The sequence below is a fragment of the Herpailurus yagouaroundi genome, unplaced genomic scaffold (assembly GCF_014898765.1).
Source record: "Herpailurus yagouaroundi ecotype Mexico unplaced genomic scaffold, PumYag 202, whole genome shotgun sequence".
Classification (NCBI taxonomy): Eukaryota; Metazoa; Chordata; class Mammalia; order Carnivora; family Felidae; genus Herpailurus; species Herpailurus yagouaroundi.
In genome coordinates, this window is record NW_024412433.1 from 11,641,292 (window position 1) to 11,656,995 (window position 15,704).

The following is a 15,704-nucleotide window of genomic DNA, read 5'->3' on the forward strand; positions in this document are numbered from 1 at the left end:
TATATATATATATATATATATATATATATATTTAAGTTTATTTATTTTTGAGGGTGGGGAGAGGCAGAGAGAAGAGAGAGAGAATCCCAAGCAGGCTCCTCACTGCCAGCATGGTGCCCGACTTGGGGGCTTGATCTCACAAAGCATGAGATGATGACGGAGCCGAAATTAAGAGTCGGGTGCTTAACCAAATGAGCCACCCAAGGGCCCCAGACATTGTACATATTAATAAAAAGTCATTCATCTATTAGAACTGCTTACTTTATCCATCTGACCTTAATGTTCTCAGAGGAAATCCTGAGTCAAGCATAAAACATCCTGTATTACAGCCACCTCTCTCCTTCAGTGCAGGATAATACTCATATTCCAGGAACATCCAACAATTTATTGCACGGGTGCTAAATAAATGATTGATTTATAGATAAATGAAAACTTTGAGGTAATTCTTCTGGAAAAGAGGCCAGCCTTGACTGTCTGCAGTGTGGGATCATTGTTGTTTTGGTGGGGGAGGAATCAAATGGGGACAGTAATGATGATGAGCATGGCTTACTTGAATAGAACAACCATTGATTGAACCAACCTTTGGGCCCATCGACTCCTGGGATTCCTGGAAACCCTATAGGGCCTGGAAGTCCACTATCTCCAGGTGGACCTTTGCGAAAAATGATGTCACCTGCAAAAAGACAACACCAGAACTTGATTTTTATCTCTTTATGTGTTTTTGTTCAATTAGCACGTTTCTGCACTATGCATTATTTTATGCGCGCTCCCCCATATGTGTTTTAGAAGCTGAGTCTTTTGAAGGTTCATCTACACTGAAGACTGAAGCATGTTGACCAGCTTTTCCTTTCTCATTACACATGTGATTTTTTTAAGTTTATTTGAGAGAGAGTGAGAGAGCGTGCGTGTGTGTGTGTGCGTGTGTGTGTGTGTGTGTGTGTGTATGTGTGAGTAGGAGAGGGGCAGAGAGAGAGAGGGAGAGAGAGAGAATCCCAATGCTCAGTATGGGGCCGGATGCAGGGCTTGATCTCACAACTGTGAGATCATTACCTGAGCTGCACGCTTAAGACTGAGCTACCCAGGGGCCCACACAAGTGATATTTTTTAATACTGGTGCAGTGATTCTTTGAAAGCTCGTTATATGGTTATTTCTCATCATATAATCAACTCGTGTTATTTTATTCAGTTACTTCTAATTATTTCCAGACTATTCTTTTAACATTTTTAGGCAAAGGGTCAAATCTCATTTTTCTATATATCTTGGATACCTTGAATCTTCCTGATACATAGTAGATGCCTCATACAGACTGAGTGAAAAAGTTCTGACAGAATATCATGTTTTCTCTGTATTGCTTATTCACATCTATCAAGTTCGTCATTTTTTTTAACTTTTTTTTTAACTTTTTAAAATTTATTTTTGAGACAGAGAGAGACAGAGCATGAACGGGGGAGGGGCAGAGAGAGAGGGAGACACAGAATCGGAAGCAGGCTCCAGGCTCTGAGCCATCAGCCCAGAGCCCGACGCGGGACTCAAACTCACGGGCCACGAGATCGTGACCTGAACTGAAGTTGGATCCTTAACCGACTGAGCCACCCAGGCGCCCCAAGTTCGTCATTTTTAAAAAAAGTTTATTTATTCATTCTGAGAGAGAGAGAGAGAGAGAGAATCCCAAGCAGGCTCCACGCTGTCAGCACAGAGCCCTACTTGAGACTCAGTCTCACGAACTGTGAGATTATGACCTGAGCCGAAGAAATCAAGAGTCATTTATCCAAGGGATACAGGTGTCCTGTTTCGAAGGGACACATGCACCCCCATGTTTATAGCAGCACTATCAACAACAGCCAAAGTATGGAAAGAGCCCAAATGGCCATCGGTGGATGAATGGATAAAGAAGATGTGGTAGAGATACACAATGGAGTATTACCCAGCAATCAAAAAGAATGAAATCTTGCCATTGGCGACTACGTGGATGGAACTGGAGGGTATTATGCTAAGTGAAATTAGTCAGAGAAAGACAAAAATCATATGACTTCACTCCTATGAGGGCTTTAAGAGACAAAACAGATGAACATAAGGGAAGGGAAACAAAAATAATATAAAAACAGGGAGGGGGCAAAACAGAAGAGGCTCATAAATATGGAGAACAAACTGAGGGTTACTGGAGGGGTTGTGGGAGGAGGGATGGGCTAAATGGGTAAGAGGCACTAAGGAATCTACTCCTGAAAGCATTGTTGCACTATATGCTAACTAATTTGGATGTAAATTAAAAAAAAAAATAAAAAGTAAAACAAGTTAAAAGAAAAAAAAGAAATCAAGGGTCAGACACTTAACTAAGCCACCCAGGTGCCCCTGAGCCTTTCATTCCTAATGTGGGTCTTCAAGAAAGCTCTTTCCAGTCCTTCCACAAGCATATGCTACTATAATGCGACAACAAACAGCTCATTCTCTTCGGTTCTTCTGTTCTATGACCAAATTTTTGGTCTTGCCATTTCAAATGTAGGCACAAGGCAATACTGATGAAACTAAATATTTGAAAATGGTACCTATAGCTGCCCCAAATTTCAGAGCAACAAGGTACCAGTGGAAACATTTAACTGAGATAGAATGTGGTCCATGTAATGTCTGTTTGACTTGGAAAGGAAGGTTCGTTTTGCGATCCAGTTTTCTATGTCTTTAGAATGACTGGATAGTTATCTTTAAACAATAAAATCTAACGGCAGTTTTATACTTAATGTAGTCGTATGTGTATTTACACATTGATACATTTGTATTTACTTAAACATTTTCATACTCCTGTCATACTCATTTCAACAAATACTTGAGTACTTACAATGTTCCAGCCCCCTGTGCTACGTTCTTGGCTTAAAACAGCAAACTAGACACTGTCTCTGATCTCCAAGAGCTTTGAGTCTTGTAGGGGAAACTGACAATGACAGGTAACGTGAAAAACTCTCCTACTGGATAAGCTCGGGTGTTACAGGATGTGGGCTCAGTGAAAACTCCCTGTTGGGCTTGAACTTGAAGGTGCGACTCGAAGGGCAGACAGGTGTTGTTTGGCAAAAGATAGGAAGCCAGCGTTGTCTTGGAGGGGAGAGGATGCATGGTGTGCCAGGGAAAGGGCTGTATTACCACAGCACCCCGACTGTGGCAGTCATTAGCTACAAGATGTTAGTGTTAATAATTCAGGTAAATGTCTCGCTATTTGAGCAATATTTGAGAAAGAATAGAAGCTTCCCTTTAGGCCAATAGCTGTTTAAGAAATTATCCCGTTAATAAAAAGATACAATATCCAAGAACAGGTTCATCAGGTTCATCTTCCGCAACATGAGCATCCTAAACCCACATCCTGAAAAAGACTCAGAGGACTAGAAATTGTTCAAATCCTCAACACAGTGAAACGTTTCAGTTTAGTTTTGCTTTGTTTTCCACGTTGGTTCACGCCATCTTCGATATTGTATCTTTTTATTAATGGGATAGTTTCTTAAATAGCTATTGGCCCAAAGGGAAGCTTCTGTTCTTTCTCAAATGTTGCTCAGATAGCCAGACATTTACCTGAATTGTCTTATTAACACTAAGAGTTCTCCGGATTATTCTTTTGGATTTTCCAAGTTTATAATCGTACTACCTATAAATAATACATCCTTCCTTTCTTAAAAACAAAATTCCTGGAGCCCCTGGGTGGCTCAGTCGGTTAAGCAATCCGACTCGATTTTGGCTCAGGTCATGGTCTCACAGGTGGTTCATGAGATCGAGCCCTGAGTGGGGCTCCATTGCTGACTGTGCAGAACCTGCTTGGGGCTGTCTCTCTCCCTCTCTCTCTGCCCCTCCGTCACTCATGCAGCCTCTCCCCCTCTCTCTCAAAATGGGCAAACAAACAAACAAACAAACAAAAGAAAATCCTTGACAGATAGAAAATTCTTAAGGCTATTAGGAGGGTTGAGTACAAAACACAAGACCTACAAGGCAGCTTCCAGAGAGGTGTTTGGGACACAAAGAGTGACCCACATGTTCCGAGGTTGTGTGTGCCTACCGGCCAACACAGAGTGCTAGGTGCCTTTACAGGTTGATGCAGAGGAGAGGACACCCCCGGGCATCAGAACTTCCAGAACTTCACATCCTCCAGGCGGCAGCTCTGTGGTCTCTGCCCCAACTTGACCTGGCAGGATCTTGCCTCGTGCCCTTGCTGCACACCTCCAGCCCACACGCTGATGCCAGGGCATAGGATGCCCTGAGAGCCATCCCAACACAGCCTGGAAGTGTGTGTGTGTGTGTGTGTGTGTGTGTGTGTGTGTGTGTGTGCTTGCGCACGCGCGGGAGTGGGGGTGGTTAGTCTGGTCCCGTGGGATATATTCTTGACCCATGATTAATAGCAACAGGTGGATAAATTCTTGCCTCTGTTTCCTCTGGGACAGACTGTCCTGAAACAAAGTTAATACAGCTTCTTGGAGGATATTCTCCAGGGACTGAACAAGCAGTGGCAAACTTGGTCACCCCCTTCTCTGCTTCGCTCCCCCTTGCTCCTGCCCCCCACTGTGCCCTCCGTGGGAACTCAGCCTAAAGCTTTGCTGCACCTGCAAAGCCACCATTCCACCAGAGCTGTTTTCACAGTCAATGCGACGAAACACCAGCAGGAAGATGGCTCTTAAGACCCACACGGACGGATGGCCAAGCTGCAAGTAAGCTTCTCCGTCGCCACTGATCTGCGCACATCTGTCACTTGGGCCATGGCCACAAAAGGGGCCCCGTTAGGTACCTACCTGGTGGTCCTGGGTATCCCGGCGACCCTATGGGGCCTGGTGCCCCAGGACAACCCGGGGACCCAGGAGGCCCCACTGCATTCTTTCCCGGGGGTCCTCGTTCCCCTTTCCTTCCTTTCACCCCTGGGAATCCAGGGGCTCCTCTGAGGCCAGGCCTCGACGACCCTTGGAGAAAAGAATCATTTTAGCATATTTTAAATTTTTTCCCCGATTCACACATGTTATCTTTCAATTGCAAAATGTAATATATTCTTATTAATAAAAGTTGCCCCATCAAGAGGTATATAAAACATATAAAACGAAGAGAGAATATCTTCCTTCCTTCATCTGTGGCTTTGCTAAATGATCACAGGTCAGCAAAGCTCAGAATGCTCCAGTTCCATGAGGTAATTTATATAATGTATTACAAGGGACTGAGACCGAGTTAGGGGTGCACTGTCGTCTTTTTCTTTAAAAGAACCTCATGATAAATTCTTCAGTATATGCGGTTTTGTGGATGTTTTTTCATTAAAGACTAGAAGATACCAATCTTTCAGTGTCCCAAATGAGAAAGAGAGACCACTGTCACTGGACCTTATTCCCACAGCCAATTGTCTTAGTTATAAAAGGGCGTGATGGGGGGAGGCAGGCATCTCCTGGGAGAGAAGCCAAGCCAGGTGACACAAAGCTCATCTGTCCCTCATAAGGTGACAAGGACATGAAGAGGGCATAAGTCTCGAATCTCTGCCTTGCAAGCAGTTTAACTGTGAAGAAGAGAGACCTCACCACCAAAGGGCTATGAAACCAGCAGGGGTAATGACTGATTATTTCTGATTATTGACCACAAAGATTTTGCCATAAAAGCAAATCCATCTGTTTGATGCCCGTTTTAGAGCTTTGTAACTTTTACTCGCTGCTTCCTAAAGGGGCTGATTCATTACTTGGGGGGTCGGGAGTAGAGAAGAAAGTCCTCCCTAATCTTTGGCCAGACCTCTGATACATCCTTTTGTATTCCAACTTGGTGTATTTTTCCATGCACATGCAAATACACATAATATTTATCCGTTTATCTATGTTTTTTAACAATGGGATTATAAGATACATATAGTTCTGCAATCTGCTTAATTTTAATTCATTTTCAAAATTACGTAATAGTTTAATACACAACATGGTGTAGAGAAAATTATAATCGACAGCAGGGCTTATCAAATCTTTGCTGCTTTTTTCATGGTTTCGTTTCCTCTACAAAGTGACACGTGATGGCATTACAGTTATAATTAAAGCCACTGAGGTTAATCCTTGATTAAACGTCCTTGATCCTCGTCTTCCTCTCTCAAGAGGCAACCACTCCAGTGACTCATGGATGTTTTTATACTTTATGGAATTGTCTGCATGTCCGTAAATAATGTACTGTGAAATTTAAAACTTCACATGAATATATATATATTCTATGTATATATGTATATCTATGTATATACATATATATACATAGTATAATGTATGCATCTTATGCAACATGGGATACACTATGAAAACTCTCTTTTTTTAGCCAGCCTAATGACTGCAAATTACTGTTTTCTATCTCTGTGCCTCCTCTGAGCTTGGAGGCTTCAGTTATTGTCTTACACTTAGTTACAACAGCTGAGAAGTAAAAAAAAAAAAAAAAAAAAAAGCATTTCTAAGTTACTTTGTGTCCATTTTCACTCCCCCCACCCCCATTTTGGCTGTAAATTACAAAGTTAACAATTAGGAAGCTGGAAACACTTTTGGCCCCGTTAGTGAAACATCTGTCCTATGCAAGCAGTGCAAAGGTGATTTTCCTTTTAAGAGCATTTCTGTTGATGCCCTGAGACGCAGGTACCTACCAGCACTTCCAGGAACTCCAGGAGGACCACTGGGACCTATAAATCCGTAACAGTAATTAATCGCTGGCAAGGATATAAACACTCCCCTCCCCCCATTTTTGAAATCTTGGGTGACAATATCGTAATAATCAATAATAAATATTTTCATACTTTTTCTCTACTCCCACAGAGAGAGATAAAGGAAAACTTCACTGATTGAGACAAACCGCAGAGAAGGAACTAGTCTTAGGTGCCTAACATTCAAAAGTGAATCATGCCACCTCTGCACCTTCAAACAATTCCGCAGAGATCTACGAGGAGCCTGCTGTGTATGTGACACTTGGTTGGAACGGTTCAGGTGCTAGAAGATGGTGTTCCATCTCCAATAACATCGCACGGGGTTCTCATTCTTGGATACATGGAAGGGATTTGTAGTGACCATATATCAGATTAAAAAAAAATCTGTGTCTGTAGCTATACTTCTCTGTCCGTTTATTTAAGAATGCTAGGTATTTTTACTCTTTTGAGTGAAATTCTCCTTTGAAATCTTATGTGTATCAATAATTTGCCTCAGATCAGTGGTTCTCGATCCCGGCTACACACTAGAATAATCTGGAGAGCTTTTGCAATCTACCAGTGCTCAGCCTTCCCCCTCTCCCCGCCCTCACCTCCAGACAGTTGCATCAGAATCACAGGGATGGGACTTGGCATGTTTTTAGAAGTTCCCAGGGATTCTGATGTGTAACCAGAGAGGAGAGCTCTTGGCCTAGACCTTTCCAATGTATCTACCCAAAGGGACAGAATCTAATAAATGTGACTCTGCTTCATGGTGCCAGGAGTTGGGAAACCCCAGGTTTCAGTCCCTTCTTGTCACTATTATATGGATTTGGTCAAATTACGGTTTTTCAGGGTCTCCATTTTTTCTTTTGTATCCCACTAAGATTGCTGATTCTTTACGTTCCCTCCTCCTGCCCTCTGGCCATTATTAGTGTTTTCTTGTCCGACTTGAACTTCATGCTTGCACACACAAAGAATTTAACTACCTTCTGTGGTATAGCACCTACGGAATATTCATATAAAAGTATGAAAATTAGGAGGCCACGAAAATTGGGAGACCTCTCTTCCCCCTCCCCCCTCCTCCCCCCGCTCCCTGCAAATTCTAGGTCTATAAGCATATGTTACATGTTGCCTGGAGAGAAACAAAGGGAAATAGGCAGCAAACGCTTTAGGAAGAAATTTATCCTCACCCTGTGGGCCACGAGCTCCTTTGGGGCCTGGTGGGCCTGGAATTCCTACATCCCCCTTTTCCTGGTATGCATCGTAATATTCTGTCTTAAAGGAAAAAGGAACAAATAAAGAGAAAAGATAGCTATTTATGGAGAGCTCACCAAATGCCATATTCCAATGTCTTTTACTTTGGCCCAAATGATATTTTCCTTATCTTTCTGAATTCATAGGTTTATGTGTTAGCAGAAATATGGTAGTCATATATACATAATGGATACATGTAAAGATAAGAGTTGATGTTTCTGGTATCATGGTATCATATACTTCATGGGCTTTCAGCTAGAAATACATTTTATGATGTGACCCAGCTCACATACTCATAGTTATAAATATACATACATACATATCTAGATATGTGTGAATACGTATGTAGAAATTGAAGTTTCACAGTGACTTACCATTTTGACATTTGATCAATGCTGATTTTTCAGTATATTCTACCTCACCTAATTTTTTTTTAATGTTTATTTATTTTTGAGAGAGAGAGAGAGGAGGAGCAGACAGAGAGGGAGACACAGAATCAGGAGTAGGCTCCAGGCTCTTGGGCTGACAGCACAGAGCCCGATGCGGGGCTCAAACCCACAAATCGAACCGCGGGATCGTGACCTGAGCTGAAGTCGGACGCTCAACTGACTGAGCCACCCAGGTGGCCCTATTCTATTTCACTTTTTAAAAACACTTGTCCTCATGGGCTAACTTTATTTCAGAGTCTGTTGGGACCCACACATCAAAAAATACTCTGATTGTTTCTTTAAATTTCAGGATACCAATGACTTGCAATAATTGAGGACTCTTGTTTCTGACATGCTCAGTGGACCTACTGTTGGTCTTTAACCATCTACTTCGTAAGCAGAATTTCCAAGGACGATAATAGAAACTGGAATTAAAACACATACACACAGCAAACTGGGAATGCTAATTCCTCTCCAGCGCAACTGGCAAGGAGATTTCATTTAGAACTTGGTACATTTATCTTAAATGAAAGAAGAGGGGAAAAGAAAAGGTTTGTTTTTTGTTTTGTTTTCCTGTATGCTGCACGGTGCCCATGACTTTGCTGGCTTGTTTAAAAAAGAGGTAACAAGAGTATTGTGGTTAAACACTATGTACACAGTCACAAAAAATAACTCACAATAATAACAGTAATAATAATATAATAATCTCCATCAAAATCCCTAATGGCATATGTGCACCTGCCAAGGGTTGGCTAAGTGCTTTCACCCTAAGGCCCAATTATTCTTCCCAGCAACTCCATAAAAGTATTTTGGGGCTATTTGCATCTGAGTCACTTATTTGTTGTATGAAGGTGAGAATTTCCAGGACCTTCCTCCAGTTACTTTACTTAAATTACTTAGTTAAATGTACTTAGTTAAATTACTTAGGCTAAGGGGTCTGAGAACGGTGTTAGGAATGGGACCCCCCTCCCCCCCCACCCCCTGACTCTCCCACTACCACTGTCCTTTCTGAATGGCAGCTCCACTCAGCGCATCGAACATGAGAACCACTGTCCTTTAAGGCAGGAGACCAAGGGATACTGGAAGTCAGAGTCCAGATCTCTTTTACTCATCTCCTTAAGCGACAGGGTCACAAAATAGAGAATGTCTTCTATCTCTGCAGTCAGGAGCTGACAGACATCAGTGAAATCCACATCCACACTGCAGAGAGGAGACAGCCTGCTGAGACGGAGCTTGGGCTTGGGGTCAGTGGCTTCTGCTGGCCCTGGTTGGGCTCGTGCTGCCCAGAAGTGCAGGATGTCATATACCCATGCCCAGACGGAGTGGGTGGAGCTCGCTCCCTCTGCCCTGGGTACCCCAGCTGACCTCCACGGCACCCCTCCTGCTCTGCTCAAGGCCACAGGACACCTGGGGCCATGTGTGATTGAACAAAGGTTTTCTTCTTTCCCACCGCTGAGGGTGGGCATTGCTAGTGCCTTCCAGAGACCACGTAGGACCAAATAGAAATATTTATCCACTGTCAAATGGACAAATAATGACAACAGCTATTTTCTCCCTTGGTTTGATAAAAAAGTAAATACTATCATCTCTATCTTAACAGTTAATGAGAGACGCCGATTCAAAATTTCCTTGATGCTTTGGAGGACTTGATCACCCATGACAACCGGACATTGTCTTTAGTTACACTTACTGGACCACGGAATCCTGGAGGGCCAATGTCCCCTTTCCACCCCTGTGTTGAAAGACAGTTACAAATTGTGAGTACATTAATCCAAAATATCTATACATTTGGTATACTGAAAAAGCAAAATGCACAGCTAAGTAATAAACTGACTTTGGGTTATTTCCCTGGAGGGCCACATCTGGGGCAAGAATCCTGTCAACAAGGTCCTGAGAAGCAGCTGTGGTTCTAGTGATTTCCAGATTCCCTCCGTGCCAGTACCTTCAGAGGGTGTTTCTATGCATTACACATTCCCACGTTCTCGCCCAGATCTGAGGCACGGCAAAACCAGGCTGTGAGTTATATGCAGTTCCCACTGTCCCAACTCACCTGTAACCCACCCCCTTCCTTACCTACTCAAGAGGGCATTTTCAGAATTGGACAGGAAGTGATATTATTTATTGTAGGGTACATCTTGAATCTGCACATATCCTTACACATAACAATTATTTGAAAATGTCCGTAACATGTTGTCGGCAACGCATGAAACGGACTACAGCGCACAGTTCGTTAATCGTGACCTTTCAGCATGTCGTGACCCAGGCTGAGACTCACGGGGTTCAGCCTACACTTGCCCTCCGATGACCTGGAACCCTCGCCTGCAGGACTTCTCCAGCTCCTTCCTCATGAGGAAACTAAATCTCACTGGTCACTGTGTCAGCCAGCTTCTGCCACACAGAGCGAGTTTTATATCTTTCCCACACAACTGCCCTTCAGGTGTCCATGCAAACTTCACGTCCCTCACTTCCTCTTCACAAATATAACTAAGGTATTTTAATGAACACTGGTCGCAATTCCTTGTACCTATTTCCAGGGCATGGTGGGGAAAGGGCGGGCAAAAGCCAACCAGTTAAAAGAGCCTGGAGAAGAGGATGTTAGAGAGGGCATTACCTTAATGCCGTCTTCCCCTGGTAACCCAGGGAAGCCCCTGTTGCCTTTGGCTCCCTGTGGAAAAGGGCAGAGAGAATGGATCAGAAGGCCCACGGGTCAATTTCTTCTGTGGGAAGCAAGAGCAGTTGGAACTCCTTTTTGCAAAGAAAAATTAGGATGGCTCAGATGGTCTCTCTTCACAGTGAGGGTGTTGCACTCTGATTCTCAAATGTAGGTTTAAAAGGCCACATGCTACATCCGGATGGCCAACAGGCACATGAAAAGATGTTCAGCGTCACTCCTTATCAGGGAAATACAAATCAAAACCACACTCAGGTATCACCTCACGCCAGTCAGAGTGGCCAAAATGAACAAATCAGGAGACTATAGATGCTGGAGAGGATGTGGAGAAACGGGAACCCTCTTGCGCTGTTGGTGGGAATGCAAATTGGTGCAGCCGCTCTGGAAAGCAGTGTGGAGGTTCCTCAGAAAATTAAAAATAGACCTACCCTATGACCCAGCAATAGCACTGCTAGGAATTTATCCAAGGGACACAGGAGTACTGATGCATAGGGGCACTTGTACCCCAATGTTCATAGCAGCACTCTCAACAATAGCCAAATTATGGAAAGAGCCTAAATGTCCATCAACTGATGAATGGATAAAGAAATTGTGGTTTATATACACAATGGAATACTACTTGGCAATGAGAAAGAATGAAATATGGCCCTTTGTAGCAACGTGGATGGAACTGGAGAGTGTGATGCTAAGTGAAATAAGCCATACAGAGAAAGACAGATACCATATGGTTTCACTCTTATGTGGATCCTGAGAAACTTAACAGGAACCCATGGGGGAGGGGAAGGGAAGAAAAAAAAAAAAAGAGGTTAGAGTGCGAGAGAGCCAAAGCATAAGAGACTCTTAAAAACTGAGAACCAACTGAGGGTTGATGGGGGGTGGGAGGGAGGCGAGGGTGGGTGATGGGTATTGAGGAGGACACCTTTTGGGATGAGCACTGGGTATTGTATGGAAACCAATTTGACAATAAATTTCATATATTAAAAAAAATAAAAAATAAAAAAATAAAATAAAAGGCCACATGCTTTTTCTAGATTAGTAACTACTGACGACCCCCCAGAGTGCTTCTTCACCGAATGGAACTGACATTTCAATAACATCGATGGGCCAAATCAGGTCTTTACCTCAGTGCCAGGGAAACCAGGGGTTCCATCTTTTCCAGGTTTTCCCTAAAACAGAAACACATCATTTAATAAATACGGAAAACCTAAATGCTACGATCGTCTCCTCTCGACCTCGGGCAAGAGAGCCTGACTGAGACTCCCCACCCATTTGTTAGAAGAAAAAAAAAAACAAAACACTACTAATCATGGAACACGTATGACCTTCTCTCGGTGGGAAAGGCAGAGCCAGTCAGAAGGGGAAATCAGGGGTGGTCAGTGGAAGGAAGATTGGAAATTAAGAGCTAAGCTTCAGTGAGATCTAATACTATCCACCCAAGCCTGGAAGAAAACTTGAAAAAGCAGAGGAGTGGACAAAAAAGCTTAGAAAGAGGGAGGTGTTCACAAACTATTCGAAATGTTGGCAATTCCCCGAACTGCAGATATGCCTGTATTTGCACATACTTATAAAAATATGGTGCAGTGTTCTAAACAGACAGGGCTTTTGGATGACCTATTATGAAGTCTACTCTCCAAGACAGAATAAAAACCATACTATTTTTTCTTAGAAAAATATACACTTTTCTCAATGTAAAATTTTTAGAATTTAAACACAATATATGTGGTTAAATATTTCTAAAAATAGAGCTGGCCGGGTGAATGGACCCTGGCGGCTTCAGTGTCCCCACTACCCATGTCACAGCATGTCCCATTTTCTTTGGGGAGCGGCCGTTCCCTCACTCTGTGTGATTCTGATGGGGCTCTCAGTCACAATAACCCTGACCCCGCTGGTTTGGCCAACCCTGGAAACTTCTTCCTGGCCACAGTTCGCTTTCCAGAGTGAGGCATAGAACCAAGTTGGGTCAATTAGAGAGATTCTCTGGGGTTTTATTAATGGCCACAGGGAAACACACTGTCTCCTTGGATGCCATTAATCTGAACTTCTCACCTTTTCTCTCTATTGCCACCTACAAGGAAGAAGGTCATTGTCAAAGGAGAGCATGAGGCCAATCAATGCACACAGAGGGGGAGAAATGGTATGGAGGGCCCCCTCCCGCCATATTGTTTCAGGCTCTGAAGTCCTTGAAGGCTGTTTCAGCCTTAAACTTCTCAGCTGCTTGAACATACAAGTCTCATTTCTTAAATCTTTTTCTAAATTTTTTAAAATATTCACTTATTTTTGAGAGAAAGGGACAGAGCATGACGAGCAGGAGAGAGGCGGAGAGAGAGGAAGACACAGATAGGAAGCAGGCTCCAGGCTCCAAGCTGTCAGCATAGAGCTGGACCCAGGGCTGAAACTCACAAACTACAAAATCATGACCTGAGCCAGAGTCAGACGCTTAACCAACTAAACCACCCAGGCACCCCATATTTCCTAAATCTTTAAAAAACTTACAAAAATCAAGCTAGTTAGAGATGGGTATCTTACACTTATTTCCTAAATAGTCCTGAGTATTTACTAATACAGGCTGCACATGACACTGAATTTCCAAATTTACCTGCGGGCCAGGTTCTCCAGGAGCACCTTTTTCAGCTCCATAAGATTCCCCAGGCGGTCCCTGTATTAATGAGAGTTATATCAAATTGTACACATTATTGATTTTTTTTACTTATCTTGATTGCCATTAACTTTTTCCTTCTGATTATTCTGTTATATTTTAAAATGTTAAAATCATGGTTCATCTAAGAGGGAAATCTCATTTATAAGTATTCATTTAAAAATAAATGTTAAAATACAAGATGCTATATGGAAAGAGCCCAAATGCCCATCAACTGATGAATGGATAAAGAAGCTGTGGCATATATAGGCACAATGGAATACTACTTGGCAATGACAAAAGAATGAAATCTTGCCATTTGCAACAGCATGGCTGGAACTGGAGGGTATTATGCTAAGTAAAATAAGTCAGTCAAAGACAGATATCATGTTTTCACTCACATGTGGAATTTGAGAAACTTAACAGAAGACCACGGGGGAAGGGAAGGGAAAAAAAATAGTTACAAACAGAGAGAGAGGCAAACCATAAGAGACTCTTAAATACAGCGACCCAACTGAGGGTTGATGTGGGTGGGAGGGCAGGGGGTGGGGAAAATGGGTGGTGGGCATTGAGGAGGGCACTAGTTGGGATGAGCACTGGGTGTTGTATGTAAGTGATGTATCATGGGAATCTACCCCTGAAGCAAAGAGCACACTGTATGTTAGCTAACTTGACAATAAATCATATAATAATAATAAAAAAAAAACAACCAGATGTTGAAGATGAATCGTAAGATGGGTGACATTGGGCACATATACCACAGCGTAGGGATTTCAGCTAGAAGTAGGTGTAAAATAATTCTAGTATACTCATGACCTCTGCAGTAAAATACTATCATGCTTTAGCAAATATTAAGATGTAAAAGTAGATCGTATATCAAAATAGGCACTAAGGCTCTACTTTATGTTTCAAGGGAACAGCATGAGTGTAAATGACCTACTGAGGGTCCAGGAGGTCCGGATTTGCCCATGGCTCCCTTGTCCCCTTTCTCTCCCTTGAGGTCCTGCTACAAAAACAATTTCAGGTCATTCCACACAGATCAAATAAGATTTTACTGCTTTTACAGATTTCTCTATCTGTTCAATGTACTGGATTTACAAAGTACTTATGTACCTCTTGTTAACACGACACATTATTGTTTTTCATATTTCAAATGTTATACTTGTGAACCCATTGAAACTAAACACAGACTTTTTTTTTCTTTTTTTTAAAGAAAGTTATCTTTTGGATCAAACTGTGTTCAACCAATTTAATTCCTGCATCAGTTTTCAATAAGCACATTCAAATCATTTTTAATGTATCTTATTTTCATTTTAATATACAGAAGTTACTTTCATTGGGATCATTTTCTGAGTATATGTTATGATGAGAATTTGATTTCCATTAATCAGGTTTGTTTGCCCCCTAATTGCATTTTATTGATTGTGTTTTCCCTCTTGTGAATCATCTCTTGGGGCATCAGGTTTTTTGTTTTTTTTCAAACTTGATTTTTTCCCCCTTGGTCAAATCTTCCAGATCTAGATTTTGTCAAAATAAGATTTTTTTCCTGTCAATTTCTAGCCAATACAATTTTAGACTTTATTAATTTTATTTTTGTCAATTACCTCTTAAAAGTGGTTATTTTCCTCAGGTAAATTTTTCTCCAATCTTCAATGAGAGTTATTATTTTGATTATACCAAATTTTGCCATGTTTTGCTTTAACTCTTTTCAGTTTTGTTTTGATAATTTCTATCACTAAAAGTTATTTTATTTTTAGTTTATTTTTGAGGTGATGAAAGTGTTCTAAAATTGCAGGTGGTAATACTTGTAAACCACATGAATGCACTGAAAGCCACTGAATTGTACATTAGAGAGCAAATTTCATGGTATGTAAATTATATTTCAATAATGTTGTTAAAATTAATTATAACTAAAACCCATGAATTTTATTCTTTAAAATGGATGTGTGAATTATGATATGTGAATTATATTTCAATCAAGCTATTATTGAAAATAATCACAAGTCTTAAAAAGAAGGATGATTTGTGTTTATTTCTTCCACAAGAAAATTGTTAGTTAACCCCTCACTTCCCTCCCC

At 41.8% G+C, this 15,704-nt stretch overlaps 1 protein-coding gene across 2 annotated transcripts in view; it reads right to left on the reverse strand.

Annotated features, from left to right (window-relative positions):
• Positions 1 to 15,704, reverse strand: part of COL4A3 (collagen type IV alpha 3 chain) — a 138,925-nt gene that overhangs the window by 42,598 nt on the left and 80,623 nt on the right. The window contains exons 14-22 of one of the 2 annotated variants that reach the window (XM_040450823.1): positions 14,567 to 14,629; positions 13,588 to 13,647; positions 12,113 to 12,157; positions 10,932 to 10,985; positions 10,011 to 10,052; positions 7,829 to 7,913; positions 6,603 to 6,638; positions 4,759 to 4,923; positions 581 to 673 (exon numbers count right to left, since the gene is read on the reverse strand). In XM_040450823.1, coding sequence (XP_040306757.1) covers positions 581 to 673; positions 4,759 to 4,923; positions 6,603 to 6,638; positions 7,829 to 7,913; positions 10,011 to 10,052; positions 10,932 to 10,985; positions 12,113 to 12,157; positions 13,588 to 13,647; positions 14,567 to 14,629 — 643 coding nt within the window. Of the gene's footprint in view, positions 1 to 580; positions 674 to 4,758; positions 4,924 to 6,602; positions 6,639 to 7,828; positions 7,914 to 10,010; positions 10,053 to 10,931; positions 10,986 to 12,112; positions 12,158 to 13,587; positions 13,648 to 14,566; positions 14,633 to 15,704 lie in introns of both variants that reach the window. The other variant, XM_040450822.1, reaches the window with a different exon arrangement.